Source organism: Hippocampus bargibanti, linkage group LG08 (assembly GCF_051943395.1).
Source record: "Hippocampus bargibanti isolate YZ-2025 linkage group LG08, ASM5194339v1, whole genome shotgun sequence".
Classification (NCBI taxonomy): domain Eukaryota; kingdom Metazoa; phylum Chordata; class Actinopteri; order Syngnathiformes; family Syngnathidae; genus Hippocampus; species Hippocampus bargibanti.
The window spans coordinates 12893673-12912686 of NC_142741.1; the positions used below are offsets into that span (position 1 = coordinate 12893673).

At 41.7% G+C, this 19014-nt stretch overlaps 1 protein-coding gene across 3 annotated transcripts; it reads right to left on the minus strand.

Annotated features, from left to right (window-relative positions):
* Positions 1-2197: 2197 nt before the first annotated feature.
* ndufv3 (NADH:ubiquinone oxidoreductase subunit V3) lies at positions 2198-18443 on the minus strand. 3 transcript variants are annotated; one of them, XM_089002557.1, is made up of 5 exons: positions 18183-18443; positions 13328-13421; positions 6949-7104; positions 6019-6867; positions 2198-2437 (listed from the first exon to the last, which is right to left on the minus strand). In XM_089002557.1, the coding sequence occupies exons 1-5, from the start codon at positions 18234-18236 to the stop codon at positions 2268-2270; spliced, it is 1323 nt and encodes a 440-aa protein (XP_088858683.1). In that variant the 5' UTR covers positions 18237-18443; the 3' UTR covers positions 2198-2267. The 3 variants fall into 3 exon arrangements, with proteins under 3 accessions (XP_088858683.1, XP_088858684.1, XP_088858685.1); XM_089002558.1 differs by lacking the exon at positions 6949-7104 and having other exon boundaries at positions 6019-6078; positions 18183-18436; XM_089002559.1 differs by lacking the exons at positions 6019-6867; positions 6949-7104 and having other exon boundaries at positions 18183-18428.
* Positions 18444-19014: the final 571 nt, after the last annotated feature.

Genomic DNA, 19014 nt, shown 5'->3' on the forward strand with positions numbered 1-19014 from the left:
AGACAGCAACCGCTGCGTTCACCGTCGTACGAGAAGTCCAAAACATATACATACACACAAACTGGCTTTTATCGCTGTCAAGTCATGTGATGTCGCGTCGTGGCGAGGTTGCCAGATCAGTTCAGTATTACAGCGTTACATAAAATGAGGATACAATCTAACTTCTCAACACCCCCACTTATACTCAGTTTGCTGTAATGTAAACCAAGATAAACAGAACAATGTGAACTCTGTCTTACACAGGTGAACTCTGTCTTACACATTTCACATTTAAACACAATTGTTTTTGCGTATTGGTAGTCATCAATAATGAAATCACTGTCCCATATGATTTTGATTACCTTGTCACTTCTTGACTCTTTGGCATACATACAATAATCACCTGGGTTTTGCTTATACTCATTATCGGTTAAATAATCATGTAAGACCTTGTTCCCGTTTGCAATGTATAAAGCTTTTGGAATGTATAAAGCGTCCTTCAGCGTTGCTTTATGTCTATGTCTTTTGATGTCAATCAAAGAGACCTCAGCATCTCCCCTTTTATGTGCGACTCCGCTGCATTGTGTGCCGTCCGCCAGCTGCACGCAGTGTCTTTTTGGTCTGAACGTGCTGTCGAAATTCTTGAACATGTTCACGTCAGTGATGATATGCGAAGTGGCTCCTGTGTCCACCATCAATCCTCGCTCTCTGATGTCGTGACGCAACTGCTCCCTGGATCTAGCCTCGCCGTCCTTCATCTTGAGCGCGTTGTCGGTGTCGCCATCTTCTAACGCTTTACTGGCGTCATCTCGTCTGCCCTTGTCCTTACGCCTGCACGTTGCGTCTTTATGTGTCTTGCTTTTGCAATGACTGCACCATGTCTTCTGTCGACATTCTCTTGCTTTGTGGCCTTTGATCCCACACTTGAAACACACTATGCTTGTGTCATCACTGTGCTGTCACGGGTGTTGGTTTTGGTGATTTGTCGTCCACTCTGACCCTGTGTCTTCATCACACTGTCCCCTGACTCAGTGTTCAATTTCTCAGTGGCTTCAAAACTCCGTAGCTTCGTCTTGAAATCCGCAAACTTGATTTCATCATTTGAATGCGCTACATGGACTGCAAATGGCTTGAAACTTGCTGGCAGTCCTTTTAATACCATGGCAACAAGTTTCACCTGCATTTCGGAGTGGTGTGATGGCGGTTTCGGCTTTGATGATATAGTCTGTAACACTTTCATCGTTCCTCTTTTGAAGCGACGTGAGCGTGGTGTACAGATTTATTATCCGCGGTTTTCCTTTCCCGGCATAATATTCTCTCAATATCTTCAAAGATTTTCTTCCATCATCAGGTGCATCTCTCATTATTAGTGAGAGGCTCTTGTCATCAAGCATATTTATCAATTCGGCATACGCATCGGCATTTTTCTCTGCATCCGTCGCCATATCGGAACTCGTCGCCGGCTCGCTTAGCACGGTCTTCTTTAGTCCCAATAAATGAAAATGTCCGAGCATTTTTGTTTCCCATATCTCGTACTTATCTTCATCTCCGTCGAATGCCAGTCGAAGGTGCCTGCTTGCCCTTCCAGGATCCATCTTGACCGCTTTTTAGCCTGTTAGCGATAGCCTCGTTTGCTCACCGCTCTTTCAAGTCTGGATACACTTCTGGCTTCACTTTATCTCCCAAACGACTCCTGGGCCCATAACCTGTTGAGATCTTCAGCGCTTTCGCGATGCATTTGGGAGAATAAAGAGTCGAGAAGGTCCTTTTGTTTAGATCATACAAGTAGGATATTTATTTGCCGGAGCCAGACAGCAACCGCTGCGTTCACCGTCGTACGAGAAGTCCAAAACATATACATACACACAAACTGGCTTTTATCGCTGTCAAGTCATGTGATGTCGCGTCGTGGCGAGGTTGCCAGATCAGTTCAGTATTACAGCATTACATAAAATGAGGATACAATCTAACTTTCTCAACAGTTAAATGTCACTAAACTTAAGACAGTCATTCATACAAGTAGATTTGTGACATTTTTATCAAGTGGGCCCCCCTTTTCGCCCGCAAAACAGCAGACATTGCAAACAGAAACACACGCACACACACATTGTGTTAAATACTGCATGTGAATTTGTCAACAAGGGAAGCTATAATTAAGCATTTTATTTTCCCATTATTCATTCTTTGTGCCCAAACTCATGAAACCAGACACATTCAATACGGATACAGAATTTTTATTATATATTTATATATTGCTCGTGTTTCTGTGTGTGGCCAGCAGAGGTCCTCTAGTGTCGAGGCGAGGGTCTTCCAGAGGTAGGCTGAGGGAGACGATACTTTGCCATCTCTACATCCATGTCTGCAAATGTATATGTAGTGTAGCTGTGGTGTTCGTAATTTCGGTACAAGCTGTTGTCAAAAGCTTCTTGTGGCTCAGCATGTACCGTGGTTGCTGACTCTGAAAAGGAAAGCAAAGTGGATAAAATGAAAGAGGATAAAAACCCATGGCCTCTGTACTGTGTGGCGGACGCGATACTGAGTCAAGCACTGTGACCTCCCCTTTAAAAAGTCAATGCCATAATTCTAATACAATTAAATCAGTTATTATGCTATACATGGTAACAAGACATACATACATATTAGCATATTTGACAATAAAGCTGACTTTGAAGACCCTCATAATTCAAACACTACTAGACGCACTGCTCTTTCGAAGCTAAGCCGCTACTGCATCTGCTACCAGCAAGTTGTTCACTACTTGCTCATTCAAGTCACAGTCCACTAACATTCGAGGACATTATAGCGATAAATGCAAAACATGTCCTGTAATTGGATAGGGCTTGTAGACATGATCGCTGAGTCCGATACTGTGAGAGAGCTGAAGTGAAATGTCGTGACATGAATGGTGTGTTCTTTACTTGATTGAGCGGGACATTGTTGTTGTTGTTGTGTGTGTGTGGGGTTACAAATGGTCATTATTCACAAATATGCGATGCTTGTGAGATTTTCTTGTCTTCAATTTTGCCGTGAGTTTTATAAGCATTTCTTCTACTTGGTTTTAGGCAAAATATTTATGAGCAAATAATGAATACACCATCCATTTTCTGTACCGCTTAGTCCTCATTTGGGGGTTTCTGGAGCCTATCCCAGCTGTCTTCGGGCACCAGGCAGGGGACACCCTGATTTGGTTGCCAGCCAATCACAGGGCACCCAGAGACAAACAACCCGTCACTCTCACACCTAGGGACAATTTGGAGTGTTCAATCAGCCTGCCATGCATGTTTTTTGGAATGTGGGAGGAAACCAGAGGACCCGGAGAAAATCCACACCGGCCCGGGGAGAACATGCAAACTCCACACAGGGAGGTCGGTGTTAGGGCCATTATTAATGAAGCAGGAATCAAAAGTAAGAACAAAATGATTCTTTAATTTTTGGGACGGCACATAATGGAGCTCGCGCAGATGGTCGAGGCGCGAGGGGAGAAGAGAGAGAGAGAGAGAGCTGTTTGGGAGAGATTTTATAAAGACGGACAGGATTTGACGTCCTGACAGAAAAAAAATATGTATAAAGAAATAGAAAAGATGTTTAAAATGTGTCTATACAGCAAATTGCCTCAACAGTCGGATCAGCGCTTGAACTCATGACCTCTGCACTGTGAGCCAGCATGCTTGCCACTTGACTACCGGGCCTCCCAAAATGAATACAAGGTAGTGTGAAATGTTACTTGTTGTGTTTTATACATTAGATTATAGTTTGTCAAGATTAGGAATGATTAAAGAAGTGTTATTCACTAGGAGTCCTCCAAATTGTCCCTAGGTGTGAGTGTGACTGTTGTACATCTTTGTGTGCCCTGTGATTGGCTGGCAACCAATTCAGGGTGTCCCCCGCCTTGTGCCCGAAGACAGCTGAGATAGGCTGCAGCACCCCCCGCGACCCTAATGAGGAATAAGCGGTACGGAAAATGGATGGATGGATATAATACTTGCCCAACCAAATAAGACCAGCAATATCATGAGCAGTAATCTCTCCAAAGATTCCCACCAATGGAAGATGTTTAGCCTACCACATCAGGTAAAACATTCACTTCCAATGCTCCCTACCAAATATGTCAGGTGAGTACAATGACATGGGATGTTGTGGTCCTCGTTGACATTCCTGATGAATATACTCTGGGCTGTGACAAGTGAGGCTGTTTATTATTAAAAAGGTTTTTCCATTTCAGCCTGTCCTGAGCCCTGTCCGGGGAAGTTTGACCTTTGACATGAAAACTTGGCAGGTACCTGTTGCACCCTCAGAGGTAAAGAAAACAAATAATCATTATTTAAAAAAAAAAATTGGTATCCAAAACCTAACACGTGCAGAAAGTGAGCTTGGAGTATTTTCAAGTAATATTTCGGCCCATTATTGCACGGACGTCAAACTTTTGCCTCCTTGTCCTTGATGATTAACCAGGTTGACTTCAAATTTGATCTCTCAATGTCTGAAAACAACATGGAAAAAATAAAATAAAAAAATCTAACTATATGATGGCAACACAGCAGCTCTCAACGACTCACGTTGCCGACCCTTGGTCATAAGCTACGATAGGCGAAAATGTGTTTAAACTTTGCATCCACATCAGATCTGCTTAACAAAAAAATCACGCTGGCACTTTATTATGCTATTCCCCTCAAATGGCGGACCCCCTATATATTTTGAACAAAACACCCGAGTTGAAAATCTTATTGTGAGACATATATCGTCACTACCCTAGACCTACTAAAAAGTGTTTTAGAGTCATACCATTAAAAGGAAGTCCATTAATTTGATTTGACTTTGGAATTTGGTGCCATTTTTGACCTTATCTTAAGAAACACCTCCCAGAGCATTGGTTCAATAACACAATTCCTCATGTTCTGTGACCTACTACAAGCTCTGAGCTTATAAAATATCTGTCATACATTTCGGTGTGCACAACTGCAGGCGTCCTTCTAACTTTGATTTGCCGTCAAGAGATTCATCCCATAAATAAAAGCAGTAAACATAACGTAACAGTATTTGCAAAATGACCAAATGTACAGCTTTATATGCGCAGCTGAAGGGCAGCCAGGGCTTCCGAAAATGAAGGAATTTAAACAAGAGAAGTTCCTGCCCAAGCAGTATGCCCAGTATTGGAGGAGGCAAGTTATGCCATCCAAAACAAGGCAATACAACAAACCTGTTGAACCATTTGAACAAGTCGCATCAAAGCAATGAAGAACAAAGCATGAAAATGAGATGAAATGAGTTAGTACGTATGGCCAGCCCACATAAGACATAGAAGTTCAGCCACTAATTAGTTAACCGTATATATTGAGATAAATACTCATATATGGTCTGAGAGATCCATACAGAAGAATGGTTAATTAAAGCAGGGGTGTCCAAACCTTTTCGTTTGAGGGCCATATATTAAAATGTAAGGGACAAGAGAGAAACTTTAAAATTATTTGTCTTTTTGACAGAAACAAAAGCATGCATGATGGTTTCACCATAACGATCGTTTCCGGTAATGTGTCATTTCTGTGGGATCACTTTAACGGTACCCAAAAATTGTTTCCCACAGCAAAAACCACGCACAAGTTGTTGAGTGTACGCGATCGAATTGCTCCTGTTTGATCAACGCAATTTCACTGTGCCTTTTTTGCGTGTTTGCGGTGTTGAGCGTTTTTCTTCCAAATTACCGGTTCTTGTTTTTTTTGGGTGGTGGGGGCGGAACAGTAATGTTGTATATATATGTTCACACACACGCACGCACGCACGCACACACACACACACACACACACACACACACACACACACACACACACACACACACACACACACACACACACACACACACACACACACACACACACACACACACACACACACACACACACACACACACACACACACATTATTTTCACTTTATTTGTATTGGTAATGTCATGTGTCACTGAAAAATAGATGGAGGGTGGCAAATGGCCCCCCGGCCGTAGTTTGGACACCCCTGGGCTACAGGGTTGGAGGCTGTCATTTTACCCTCATATGGAGTCTGGGTCTGGAGTTCTGGGTGCAGTTGCTCACTCGGATGCGGCGATGCTGTGGGAATCGTGGTTGCAACATCAGTGGCTGCTCCAGAGGGGAGAACACCACCCATTTGCACAGTAGCAGTTCCGCTCAGGGGCACATTTCCTTGAAGGAGAGACTCATCCTCTAGATGCAAATGTGCGGTATTTGCAGACACTTCAGGATGCACAGGCTCTGTGATTTCTACAAAACTATCAGATGGATCCTGCCCAGGTGATGAAACCTCAATCACAGTTTTAACTGCTGAAACTTCAACCCTTACAGTGGGAGATATGACACGTGCAATTAATTCTGAAGAACCTGCTTTAGATTTGAATTCAGTGTCACTGGTATTTGATGGATGTTCTGGCACATCCCGGAGTCGTGGGACAGAGTCTATGAGGACTTCAACAGTACAAACATTTTGTCTATCCATGGTATTTTTAAATGCTTCTTTGTGTGTAGTTTCTGCTGGCAAGGTATCAGAGGCAATCCTAGCCTCACGTTCTCCTAAAATATTCTTATTAGATTTATTAGCATCACCGTTTTCTTTGGATGTGATGTGTTGAGATTTTATTTGTGTAATCTTTCGGAATTCTGGGACGTCTTGCACAGAGGTCGAAGTTTCAAGGTTGTTGTCATTTTCTGACTCAGAATCAGACTCAGAATCAGAGTCAGAATCAGAAGAGTCGCTGGCTAAGGAGGATGTGATTTTAGCCCTTGGTTGTTCACATTGTTTAGAATAGAGTGTCTTGGTTGTGGCTGCGTGACCTGGGGCTGGAGCTGGTGTAAAAGCATCATCTGCCACAGGAGAACATGCATCTGTGATAAACACAGTATCAATATTTTGAGGGGCTGGATAAGACAAGGATTCCTGTTTTGTACATGTTATTTTGATATTACCAGTGACAGGCAATGCTTCCACTACTTTGCCTGTGGACACTGATATTGCCATTCCCAGAGGCTGCGTTGAAAAAGCTCCGTTGTTCAAAACCCTCGTAGGGAAAGAAACCGGTGTCTTGTATGTTAGTAGGGTTGCTCTCTCATCTGTATGATTTGCTGATGAGCAAAAAAGAAAAATGAAAAATAAGGCATGACATACAATGGAACTTCTTTTCACAATCTTTGTTCATTACACCCCCTTCATTTGTGATATGAAACGTTTGCAAAACAAAGTGATTTCACATTAAATGCATGTAAATAGAATTAATGTGTTTCAGCCTTAAAATGAAAATATATTTACCCGTGTTTTGTTTTATGGGTAGTTCAAGAGTACAATACAGTAAAGAGAAAGTGAAAGCACACTTTAAGAAACTACATTTTTGGCAGAAATGTGCCGAGCATAGAGATGTCCCACTGAAGCTGAAGGGTAATCTGGCCTGCTAGTCAAGCTATGATGCGATGTGGATTTCAAAACCCTCTTCCATTGATCTATCTTGCTAATTTACATTTTTGACAAAACAAGAATATTGAACATATTTTCCTCACAAGTACCAACAAAACCTTTACACCATGGGTGACAAAGTCACGGCCCGGGACCAGGTCTGGCCTGCTACGTTATTTTATTCAGACCGCAAAAGCCAATCAAGCATCTCAAGTGCCATGATGCTTGCTATAAAGTCAACCAACATTTCAAATTGTCCTATGTAAACCACAATAACAGTCATTATTCTTGACTTCATATTGGAAAAGTACGTATTCATTAATTTGTTGCATGTTCTGTATGTAAGATGTAGAGGAGTTGAAACATTCTAATGCAGGGGTCTCAAACTCCGGTCCTCGAGGGCCACAGTCCTACATGTTTTCCAAGTCTCCTTGTTGCAACACACCTGTTGCAACACAGCCTCAGGTGTGTTGCAATAGGGAGACATGGAAAACATGTAGGACTGCGGCCCTCGAGGACTGGAGTTTGAGACCCCTGTTCTAATGGCTTCCCCAACTTCGTAACGGCCTCGAAAGGAAATCTTAACTAAAATGTGGCCCACGACAAAAAATGAGTTTGACACCAATTTACACCTTCTGCTACAGTCGGCTTCACCTAAATCTGGCTCAGCGATTGCAACCTGGATGCCAGGTTACACCTATCCGGCATACGTCTCCACTGAGCATCCATGAAACTAAACTGCCAGGGAAATCAAAAGGGGGTGGAATACACTTCATGTCAAGAGGAATGGTGCACAGGAGTCACAAAGTTCAACAAACTGCAGGCTGGGCTTGGAGTTAGTGTGTGTGTGTGTGTGTGTGTGTGTGTGTGTGTGTGTGTGTGTGTGTGTGTGTGTGTGTGTGTGTGTGTGTGTGTGTGTGTGTGTGTGTGTGTGTGTGTGTGTGTGTATGGCAAGAGGGCTTACACTAAGAGAGCAGCTAATAGAAACAGAAGAGTCTCTCACTCCAGGTGACGCGCGTACATCGGTGCTCAGAGCTTTGAGAGAGGTAAAACCTCGCAAGACTATGGGACATGACAAAATGTCATCAAGAATCTAGAGGGCCGATGCTGGCGGAGGTGTATACGAGCCTATGCTAGCAATCTTCATCTCCTTCTCATAGAAAACTGGAGCACACCCCTTCAACTCCTCTGTGACACAGCCGGTCTCAAAGAAAACAAGCTTAAGAACAATGAATGACTTCAAACCCACGGCATTCATAACTGCTGTTGAAAAGTGTCTGGGAAAAAGTGTTGTGAAAATCAACTCTGTGTTTCCTGACTATGAGTGTAACCGTATCAGTTCGCCCGCCGCCCCAACAGATCAGTGGATGACGCAGTGGCAATGGTACTTCACTCCACTTTCCAACAACTAGACAGTAACACCACCTACACACAGCTACTGTTTCTGGATGATAGCACTACAATTACGGTAATAACATCAACCCAATAGAGCTGACAGCTGGTCAATATCGGAGTACCTACACCACCCAAAACTGAATGCTGGACTTACTCATGGACAGAACACCAATGGTAAGAACGAAGGTAAGAAGACAGGTCTCAATGCGGTGACATGATTTTTTTCTTCGGTTTGTGGTGAGGACAATGACCTTGTCTCGAGATAAGACAAAACAAAAGAACTCATTGTGGACAAGGGGGCGAGCCCACTTCTGCAGCCCCTCACCTCACGAGCCTGTGGTGGAACAGACTTACCAATTACTTATCCTTCATATCACAGAGAACTTCAGCTGGGCAATATACCTGCTGCCAAAATGAAAACAGCCAGGGCAGAGGATGCACTTAATCAGCCTCTTGAAAAAGGCCTGACAGACCATTCACCCAGGCCTATAGAAGTTGCGTTGAAAGCATCTTCACCAGCACCATAACGGTGTGCGCAGGGAATACTTCACTTACTGTGAAGTAGAAACTCCGGCGGGTCATCATAACTGCACAAAGGGTCTTTGGATCTTGGGTCACCATAACTGCACAAATGATCTTTGGCTCTGACCTCCCCGCCATGATCATTATTGACAATCAGCAAAAATGGAGAAAAGTATACAGAGGGACATCCACCTCCCAGATAACGCTATGTATCTTTGGGTGAACTCCGGTTATATCAGAGATCACAGCTTTTTCCAAGCCACTGTCACGGTGATAGCTCAGGAAATGTAACAGTTGAACAACGCCACACTCCATCCCTGAGCTCAATGTCCGTCATGAGCAATACTTCCGTGCAACACAGTTAAGACACCAAGTGTAATACAGTAAAGTCTCGTTATATCGATATTGGTTATATTTATAATACTGCTTATTACGATACTATTTTCATTTCCAAAGGGGGGAGTTGGCGAGTCATTTAGCCTCCGAGTCTTTATTCAACATTTTAAATGGATTTCGACTTACGACCATTTTGATTTACGACCGTTTGGTTGGAACGGAACTCGGTCGTAAGTCGTATGTTACCTGTATTTGTTTATTTGACTTCGGGAGACTCGCAAAAATTGGATTTTTTGCGCATTATTAACTACCAGACATTTTTGTGTGCTGCATCTACAGTGAAACCTCGGTTTACGAACCCCTTGGCTTACGAACTTTTCGGTTTACGAACGTTACATTTATGAACATTTTACCTTGGCATACGAACTATTTTTCGGGATACACACGGAGCTGCCACAATGAGTGATGTGTGTGACCCAGTTCTTTGAGCTCCTAATAAGGAGCTGGAAATGGCAGCCAACTTTTTTTTTTTGTCCTCTATTCCCCGCCCCCAGTCTTCGGTTAAAGCCACGTAATTGGTCAAGAAAGCAGCAGTGCGGGATGGGGTTACAGACAGAGAGAGAGTGAGGCCGTTCTCCCAAAAAACAAAATAGCGTCTTTGGTTAAAGCCACGTGATTGGTCAAGAACCCAGCAGTGTGGGGAGGGGTTAAACATTAAAGAGACAGGCAGACAGAGAGAGAGAAAACACACACACAAGGGAGATGACAGAGCTTAGAAACAAAAAACAAAAGTGTAACAGTGTGAGAATAGTGAGAAAATGGATAGAAAACAATTAAAATATCTCATCAATCAGGCTCCACAAATAACCCGCACAAGTCATCTGTACACTTGATGCAAAAAGCTATCAACCTAGCTAAACAGATCACAATTGATGAAGAGCTAGATACAATAATCACAGAGAAAGCACCTACAAGGGATCATTCCTCAAGATGGTGAAAGAAGGTTACGTTCCTCATCAAGTGTTTAATGCTGAGGAAACAGGACACTCCATTCCATCAAACCATTAACGACCATCACAAAGGTAAATAAAATGACTTTATTGTACAGTACAGTTTCTTTAATCATAATACTATAGCACATTTATTATACATGAAATAAGGTATATTTTGTGTAGTTTTAAAGGACAATCGACGTCTCTGGACAAGTTGTGTCAATAATTTGTAAAATGGCTTCAAATGACTTCTACTGAGCGTATTTTAATAAGATTCCACCGCATATAGCTATATTTCACGTTTTAAGACTTGCGCTGAATATTCAGGAAGTCTTGTTTTTGAGTTGGTGACGAGTCTGTACGTGATGTCACTAAAGGAACTCCCCTGACTGAAAAAAGACGCATTGTAGCGTTCATTCCATCAAGTCAATGTATTTTGCAGTACTTGTTTCGTCTGGGGACCTCGCGTTGCACCCAAGAGCCGCCAGAGGAGCGCGACCAAGCTCCATGGAGGGTATTTGTCAGCCTGTGGAAACGGGCTGATTCATTCCTCACGGGAGCTGGTCGCCATTTTTTCTGCCTCTTCTGGGACGATACATTGTAGTCCAGATGCCTCAAAATGACACGGAAGGACTTTTTTAATCCATTGCAAACATGTATGCTTTCCTCTTCAGAACTATTTGAATCAAATTAATAACTGGATGTGTGACAAGAAAGCATATTCTCCTAATCTGAAACCATTGTTTTGATTCTCCAGCAATGCAAGACGTCTTGGCATGACGTCACTAACTGGGGGCGGGACTTTCTGAAAATGCCCAATTCGCAGCTCAATTTTTTTGCAGATTTTGGACACTTTGAGTCATTTTGACTTTGAGTCAATGTTATTGGTGTTTTGCATTTGAATAAAAATATCATACAGTGTGTTTGGGGTATTTTAGATGCTATAATACTTTTTCTGATGTCAGTTAAGAAACAAAAAAGTGACGTAGGTTGTCCTTTAAGGCTTAGAAAATGTCACAATCGAAAGTCGAAAAGTCGAAAATTATGTTTTATGGGGTCCTGGGAACAGATTATTCTCATTTTAATGGTTTCCTATTGGAAATTAATTTTTGTGATACACACTTTTCACCTTACACACTCTGTCTGGGAACCAATTAAATTCATAAGCCAAGGTCCCACTCTACTTCTTGTGTAACATAGGCCAAAACATCTACTGGGATTACAGTACAGTGATACCTTGGCTCACGAACTTCATTGGTTCCCATAAAGTGTGTGTAAGGCGAAAAGTATGTATTCCAAACATTAATTTCCCATAGGAAACAGTAAAGTGAGAATACTCCTTTCCCAGGTCCCCACAAAACATAATTTTCAGCTAAAAAAGCCTTTAAACGACACATAATATACCTTATTTTATCTATAATACATGTGCTATGGTATTGTAATTAAAGAAATAAACTGTACTGTATAATAAAGTTGTTTAATTGACCTTTGTGATGGTCATTGATGGCTTGATGTGTCAGTGTCTCAAGGAGGTCTGCGTTGTACATCTTAGAGGATGTGATATTGCAACAGCAATTGATGCAGGCAGACACACTAGAAACATCATTAATAGGTGGTTCCCTTGCTTGTATGTTCTCTTCAAATTGTACAGATGGCTTGTGCGGGTTATATGTGAAGCCTGATTGATGGGATATTTTAACCAAATTTCACTGTTTTCCATCCATTTTCTCACCATTTCACTTTTGTTTTTTCTTTTGCACTTGTTTTTTTGTTTCAAGCTATGTCGTCTCCCTTTCGTGTGTGTGTGTTTCTGTAAGCCCTCCCCCCGCTCACTGCTGCGTGTGTACTGCTGCGTGTGTCCCCATCCTCCTATAACACGGACCTTGACCAATCACGTGCGGCTTTAACCGAAGACTGGGGGCAGGGAATGGAGGACAAAAAAAAGTTGGCTGCCATTTCCAGCTCCTTGTTAAGAGCTCAAAGAACTGGGTCCTTCGCGAACGACACGTCACATCATTGTGGCGCTCCGTGTGTTTCCGGAAAAATAGTTTGTATACCAAGATTATCTCCTCTTCTTCTCCTTTCGGCTTTTCCCCTCAGGGGTCGCCACAGCGAAATGTCCTCCATCTATCCCGGTTTGGTGCATCCTCTTCTCTCACACCAGCTACCTTCATGTCCTCTTTGAAAACATCCATAAACCTCCTCTTTGGTCTTCCTCTCGGTCCCTTGCCTGGTAGTTCAAGGCTCAGCATCCTTCTCCAGATATAGTCACTCTCTCTCCTCTGAACATGTCCAAATCATTTCAGTCTCGCCTCTCTGACTTTCTCTCCAAAGCCTCTAATATGAGTTGTCCCTTTGATATACTCATTCCTGATCGTATCCAACCTGGTCACTCCCAAAGAAAACCTCAACATCTTCAGCTCTGCTACCTCCAGCTCTGCTTCCTGTCTTTTCTTCAGTGGCACTGTCTCCAGTCCAAACGTCATGGCTGGTCTCACCACTGTTTTATACACGTTTCCTTTCATCCTAGCTGAAACCCTTCTATCACACATCACACCTGACATTTTTCTCAAATAAGACTGCAAACTAACAAAATACTCAACTGCATGCAACCACTATAACTATTTCAAAGATATTTAATTTTCCTACATACTCTTTTCTGTGGTCTTTATAGTCTCGTCTTTCTGAGTGGTGCACAACGCCGACACGCGGGTCATCAGGAGCCCACAGTTCTCCACCTGGAAATGCTACAAAAAAAGCACAAATAAGTCAAACATCGTGTGATTTTAATTTAGCACAAAGTTGAATGTAATCCAAGAAAAAAATTGCAGCCTGGACTAATGAACCAACATACTGTAAATCTAACAAGGAAAGGCAGCATATTGTGGGAGGAAAAAGTATTTCAACCCTTCGAGTCATTGTGAGCAAAAATGGTTGTTCATCCATGTGTGGCCCAAAATTGGCTGGCAACCAGTTCAAGGTGTACTGGCCGAAGACAGCTGTGACGGGCTCCAGCATGCTGACGACTAATAAGCAGCTTTGAAAATGGATGGATAATGAGAAAAGTATGTATTAATTGTAAATTATTTCTCCTTGTCCCATGACTCAAGTTTGAGAACCACTGTTTTAGTACATAGAATGAGTTATCTTTCACTTGAAAACACGCTCATAATCAAATTAGCATGTCTATGACAGACCCCTTTTTTGATCTCGTCTTTAGATATACAGCCTGGTGATACAGGCCATGTGCCAGCGTAGATTGAAGGTGATCGTTTTTGTGACAATGAAAGTGATTGGATGTTATCTGCACGGTCTACACTATGTACGTAATCGAAAAATATATTGCGGTTTGAAAAGGTGTTTGCCCCCTTCCTGCTTTCTTTATGTTTATGTATTTATTTTTTTGTTTTTGTTGTTTGTCACACGTAAAATGTTTCAGTTAATCAAACAAATGTAAATATTAGTCCAAGATAGCACAATTACAAAATGCAGCAATAAAGGAAGGTCTATATCAGCGGTGTCAAACTCATTTTTTACCATGGTGGCGCCACATTGTACTTGCGGTTTCATCTTGAGGGCCGTTATTAATTTTGGGAAACCATTATATTTCATCTCCCCCACACATTACATACAGAATGCACCAAAATTCATGTATAACTACAGTAAAGTCTCGTCATATCGATATCGGATATATCGATAGTCCCGGTTATATCGATACTATTTCTATGCACGCACGGAGAAAATTACATGCAAACAGGGTCGGATATATCGATAGTCCCGGTTATATCGATATTTTTTCGGACTCCCTTGAGTATCGATATAACGAGACTTTACTGTAGTTTTAAAATCTGAAGTCAAGAACAATGACTAATTGTGATTTACATGGGACAATTTGAAATTTTAGTTCGTACTTTAGCTAGCATCGTGGCACTTGTCATGCTTGATTTCCTTTCACGGGCCGAATAAAATGATTTGGTGGGTCAGATTTGGCTCCTGGGCCAAGACTTTGACACGTGTAGTCTAAATGAAGTCTAAAGTCTAAAAGGGAAACAAAAAATCCAAATATCTAGCAATGGCAAAAATATGAAACAGTGATTAACCTTCCCAGGAGTGGTCGACCAACCAAAATGACCCTAAGAGCGGAGTGACTACTTACCCAAGTGGTCACAAAGACCTCACAACAACACCAAAAGAACCGCAGACCACATCAGTGTTCATGACTCATAAGAAAGAGACTGGACAAAAATGGCCTGAACGACAGAGTTCCAAGACAAAAAAAAAAAAACAACAACTTCCCCCCTAATTTCTTCAATTTATTTGGCGTGATGCATTTGTTTCTGAAGATGCTGTAGCCTACTTTAATCTGAGGAATTCAATGTAATGTATTGATTTAACAAATTTGGTGCTAAAGTGTTGCCTATAAGATCGAAGTCAGTTTTCCCAAAATTGTTGCGGATCAAACCTCTAAAGATGGAGGACACTGATTTGCTGTGGCGACCCCTTGAAGGGAAAAGCCGAAAGGAAAAGAAGATCAGAGTTTGTGATAAAATAGGGTGGGGCATGGGGTCTGGGCGACCCCTGAGGGGAAAAGCCGAAAGGAAAAGATTTCGTACTGCCTTGGTGTTTATGATGCTCAATCGCAAGCTGTGAGAAGGTCATAAGACGGTTCAACCGATTCAGTTTATTTTATTTGTACATAGATGATCACATTAAATCAATCTGCAGTGCTATCAACACATTTTATTATCCTTGCTATCATTGACTTTTGTCAAGCATCTTCATCTTTATTAAGTTCATAGAGTTGCTTGTTCTGTAGCCACAAGGGGACATAAGCAAGTGTCTTATTGTGGAGGCCCCAAGCCCGGATAAATACAGAGGGTTGTGTTAGGAAGGGCATCCGACGTAAAAGCTTGGCCAAAACAAACATACGAATCACACCACTGAAGATGGAGGATACTGATTGGCTGTGGCGACCCCTGTAGGGAAAAGCCGAAATGAAAATAAGATCAGATTAAATAAAGCACACACAGGTACCAGGGCTCTTCCAGATGACACACCCTCAATTACGTTTTAAACCATTTCAAAGCAGTAAATCTGGGCAGCACACAGATCAGGTCAGACCTCAGCAATTGTTCTACCTGAGGTGATCGCAATTTCCTTCCCGGAAACAATCATCTAACCACAAAACACACCAATCACTCCACCACTCATCACCACAGCAAGAATCTTGGATGGCGAAGAATGAGCAGCTTTCTCCACAACTCAACTCCATGACAATCGTCAGTTATTACGCTGAGTCGTTTGTCTTTATGACAATGTGTGAGCTGAAGTTGGAACCGAAGCCTTGGTATAAACATGAAAACACACCAGTGACGTGCAGTCAGGGGAGGCAGGTGAGGCAGTGCCTCACCTGTCATCATGGAAACCTATCATGGAAATATCAAATGAAAAAATAAATTAAACTGTTATATGTATTTAGTGATTTGTAATTTAAAGTTCTTGTCCATTTAACTTCACCGTTTTTGGAATTTTTTCAAAATCGATGAATTTTCACATTTACCGTTATAATACTAAGTAGAGACGAGCGGTGAGGCAGCAGCCGGCTGAGCCTCACCATGGATTGCGCAATGACTATGCTAACTGCTGGCTTGCTCTGCAGTGACATTACATTGCGGCTGTCCCTCTGCATATCGCTATTAAAGCGTTCAAACACGTTTAGTATATGAACTAAATTTCTACAGTTTAGCTGGTGTATATAATGTACAGTCACTGTACATTATAAACACTGTACTACAGTGTTTATTTCATTTTATTTTTGTCAAAACTGTGCGTAGGTGAGCCACACAGTTCTCCCGCCTCATGACAGGTGGCGCTTGTGATTTCAGAGATACTTGTGACTCCACGGCTGCAGAATAATAGAATTAGAGACAGAAAGCTACAGTAAACAGTTAGCAAGTAAAGTGCAACCCTCCAGTCATTTTTTCGTGTTGCTTGGCCTCATTTTCAGAATGGAGGATTACATATATAAATTGAAAGAATTTTCTAAACTGGACTTTCAATCGAAGCAGGAGATAATAATTAAAGGAAGACCAACACCAGAGCTAAAAGGTTTGCTTCAGACAACGGGACAGAATACTCGCTCTTTTCAGACGGACTGGTACACACGAAAAGGCTGGCTGTGTGGATGTCCAGCAAGAAACCACCTTTTCTGCTTCTCCTGCCTTCTGTTCTCAACTTATGACAATGTCTGGACTCAAATGGGATATTGCAACCTAAAAAATTTACAACGGAGCCTCATCAAACATGAGCGGTCGACCGCGCACATTCAAAGTCAAATCGCGCTAAAACATTCGGGATGTCCAGGTTGGCTTTGGATGAACAGCGAAGACTCAACATCAGCATCCACATTGCTAAGGTGAAGGAGAACTGGGAGATTTTAAAAGATCTCATCAATGCCACCTGCTTTCTTGCCAAACAACAGCTGGCATTTCGTGGAAATGATGAAAGTAAAGGCTCTGCTAATCTTGGCAACTATGCTTTCGCTGAGAAAGATGGCAGGCTAGCGAGACATGTGGAGACATCCACTGTATTTTTTGGCCTGTCAAACAGAATACAGAACGATTTAATTGAAGCAGTTGGTGATGTCATTAGAATTGACATTAAAAAGGAAATCGGTGCAGCCCCATTTGTTGCTGTAGAAGTAGATGAGATTGTCATTCTCAGCACTGAAAAGACTGAAACATACAGTCGCAACAGGACTGGTCAAGGACGACTTTCTTCACTGGCAGTGATCTCCATTGAGACAGAGAGACTTTTAAAACTGAAGAAAGATAAGGAAGGCTTCTACAAAGATGTTATCGATGCCTTTCTTCAGAAGAAGCGGCGCATGGACTTCATTTACAAGTAAAGGTAACACGATAACGTTTTTTTTAATTATTCTTTTCGATGCTAGTTTGTATATACAGTATATAAAGAATGCTGACATGACATTTTAAACAAAACATGTTAACTGTTGCCAATCAAATGGTGAACAAGCTACTCTGTAGAGTTTATATGTTTGTAAATCTGACTATGATGACGTCAGTGCCTCACCAGCCATGAATCTCACCGCTCGTCACTGAAACACACGCACACATCAGGAAATTATGAGCTCCGCACATAAAGCGTCAGTGTTGCTGGCGTCATCGCTTGTCAACTCTTAATTATACCATGTCACAATTAACGCCAGGTAAAATGTCTTGCTTGCTCGCCTTCACATTACCCCAAGTGCAGTACCCGGAGTTAAAGCGTTGATAAACTGAAGCTGATTTGTAGGAAATATCAAATGCCAATTATGATATAGTAGTTACGGTTGAGTTTAAATCTGATATTTTATTATTTATCGTTTATTTATGGTTTTATTGTTTTAATTGTAAAGTGTCCGTGGGTGTTCTGACAGGCGTCTGATAATTAAATGTTATTATTATGAATGAATGTAGAGTACTTTGTGAGAGTGAAACAAATGTTACCTTTGATGTCCATAGTCGCCATAATAGCAAATTGGAGCTCGACATTTTCCACATCTTATTATTCTTTCTCGTCGTCGTAATGTCTGGTTTGTTCTAATTTTCGTCCCTCACGTCGATCTAATATCCTTGAAATTATTTTCGTCCTTGTCAACTTCTTCGTTTTCCTCTTCTTCGTTTTTGCTATCTTTTTCTCTTTCTTCTTCTCGTTTTCTCGTTCTTCTTCTTCTTCTATCCCCCTCCACGTCCCCTTTGTGCCTCTTCCTCGTTGTCGTCGTCGTCATCACTTTGTTCTTTTGACTTCAAGATAGCGCCGCCAAAATGGCCACCTTTCCAGCAATTCCAGTATTTTCTTTCTACTTCTTTCCTTTCGTCTTCCTTTATTAATTTTGCTGCTGTAAAAAAAAAGCACAGGACAGCATGTTACGTTCATGAAATAAAAAATCGAAAGAAGTGTTCCTTCTTTCGATTTTTGCGAAGTGTTCCTTCTTTCGATTTTTGCTCAAGTACAACGTATAGAACACCAAGGGGTTTATATGCATTGCAATAAATTAAAAGTTTTACAATTGAATTGTTTTGTAATGCCTTGTCTTCACATCTTTTCTTTTATTTGAGTCGTGCAAAGTTTAAAATGCGAAATTGTTTTGACGTGAAAGTGTGACAAGCTTGATTTTTTTATTGGATTTATACATTTGTTTATAAAATAAATAAAATGCATATTTATTTTAATTGGCAGTGCATATACAAACATATGTCATCAAACAATCGCAAACATTGACAGTACCACACAGTTCTTCTTTTCCTTTCGGCTTTTCCCTTCAGGGGTCCCACAGCG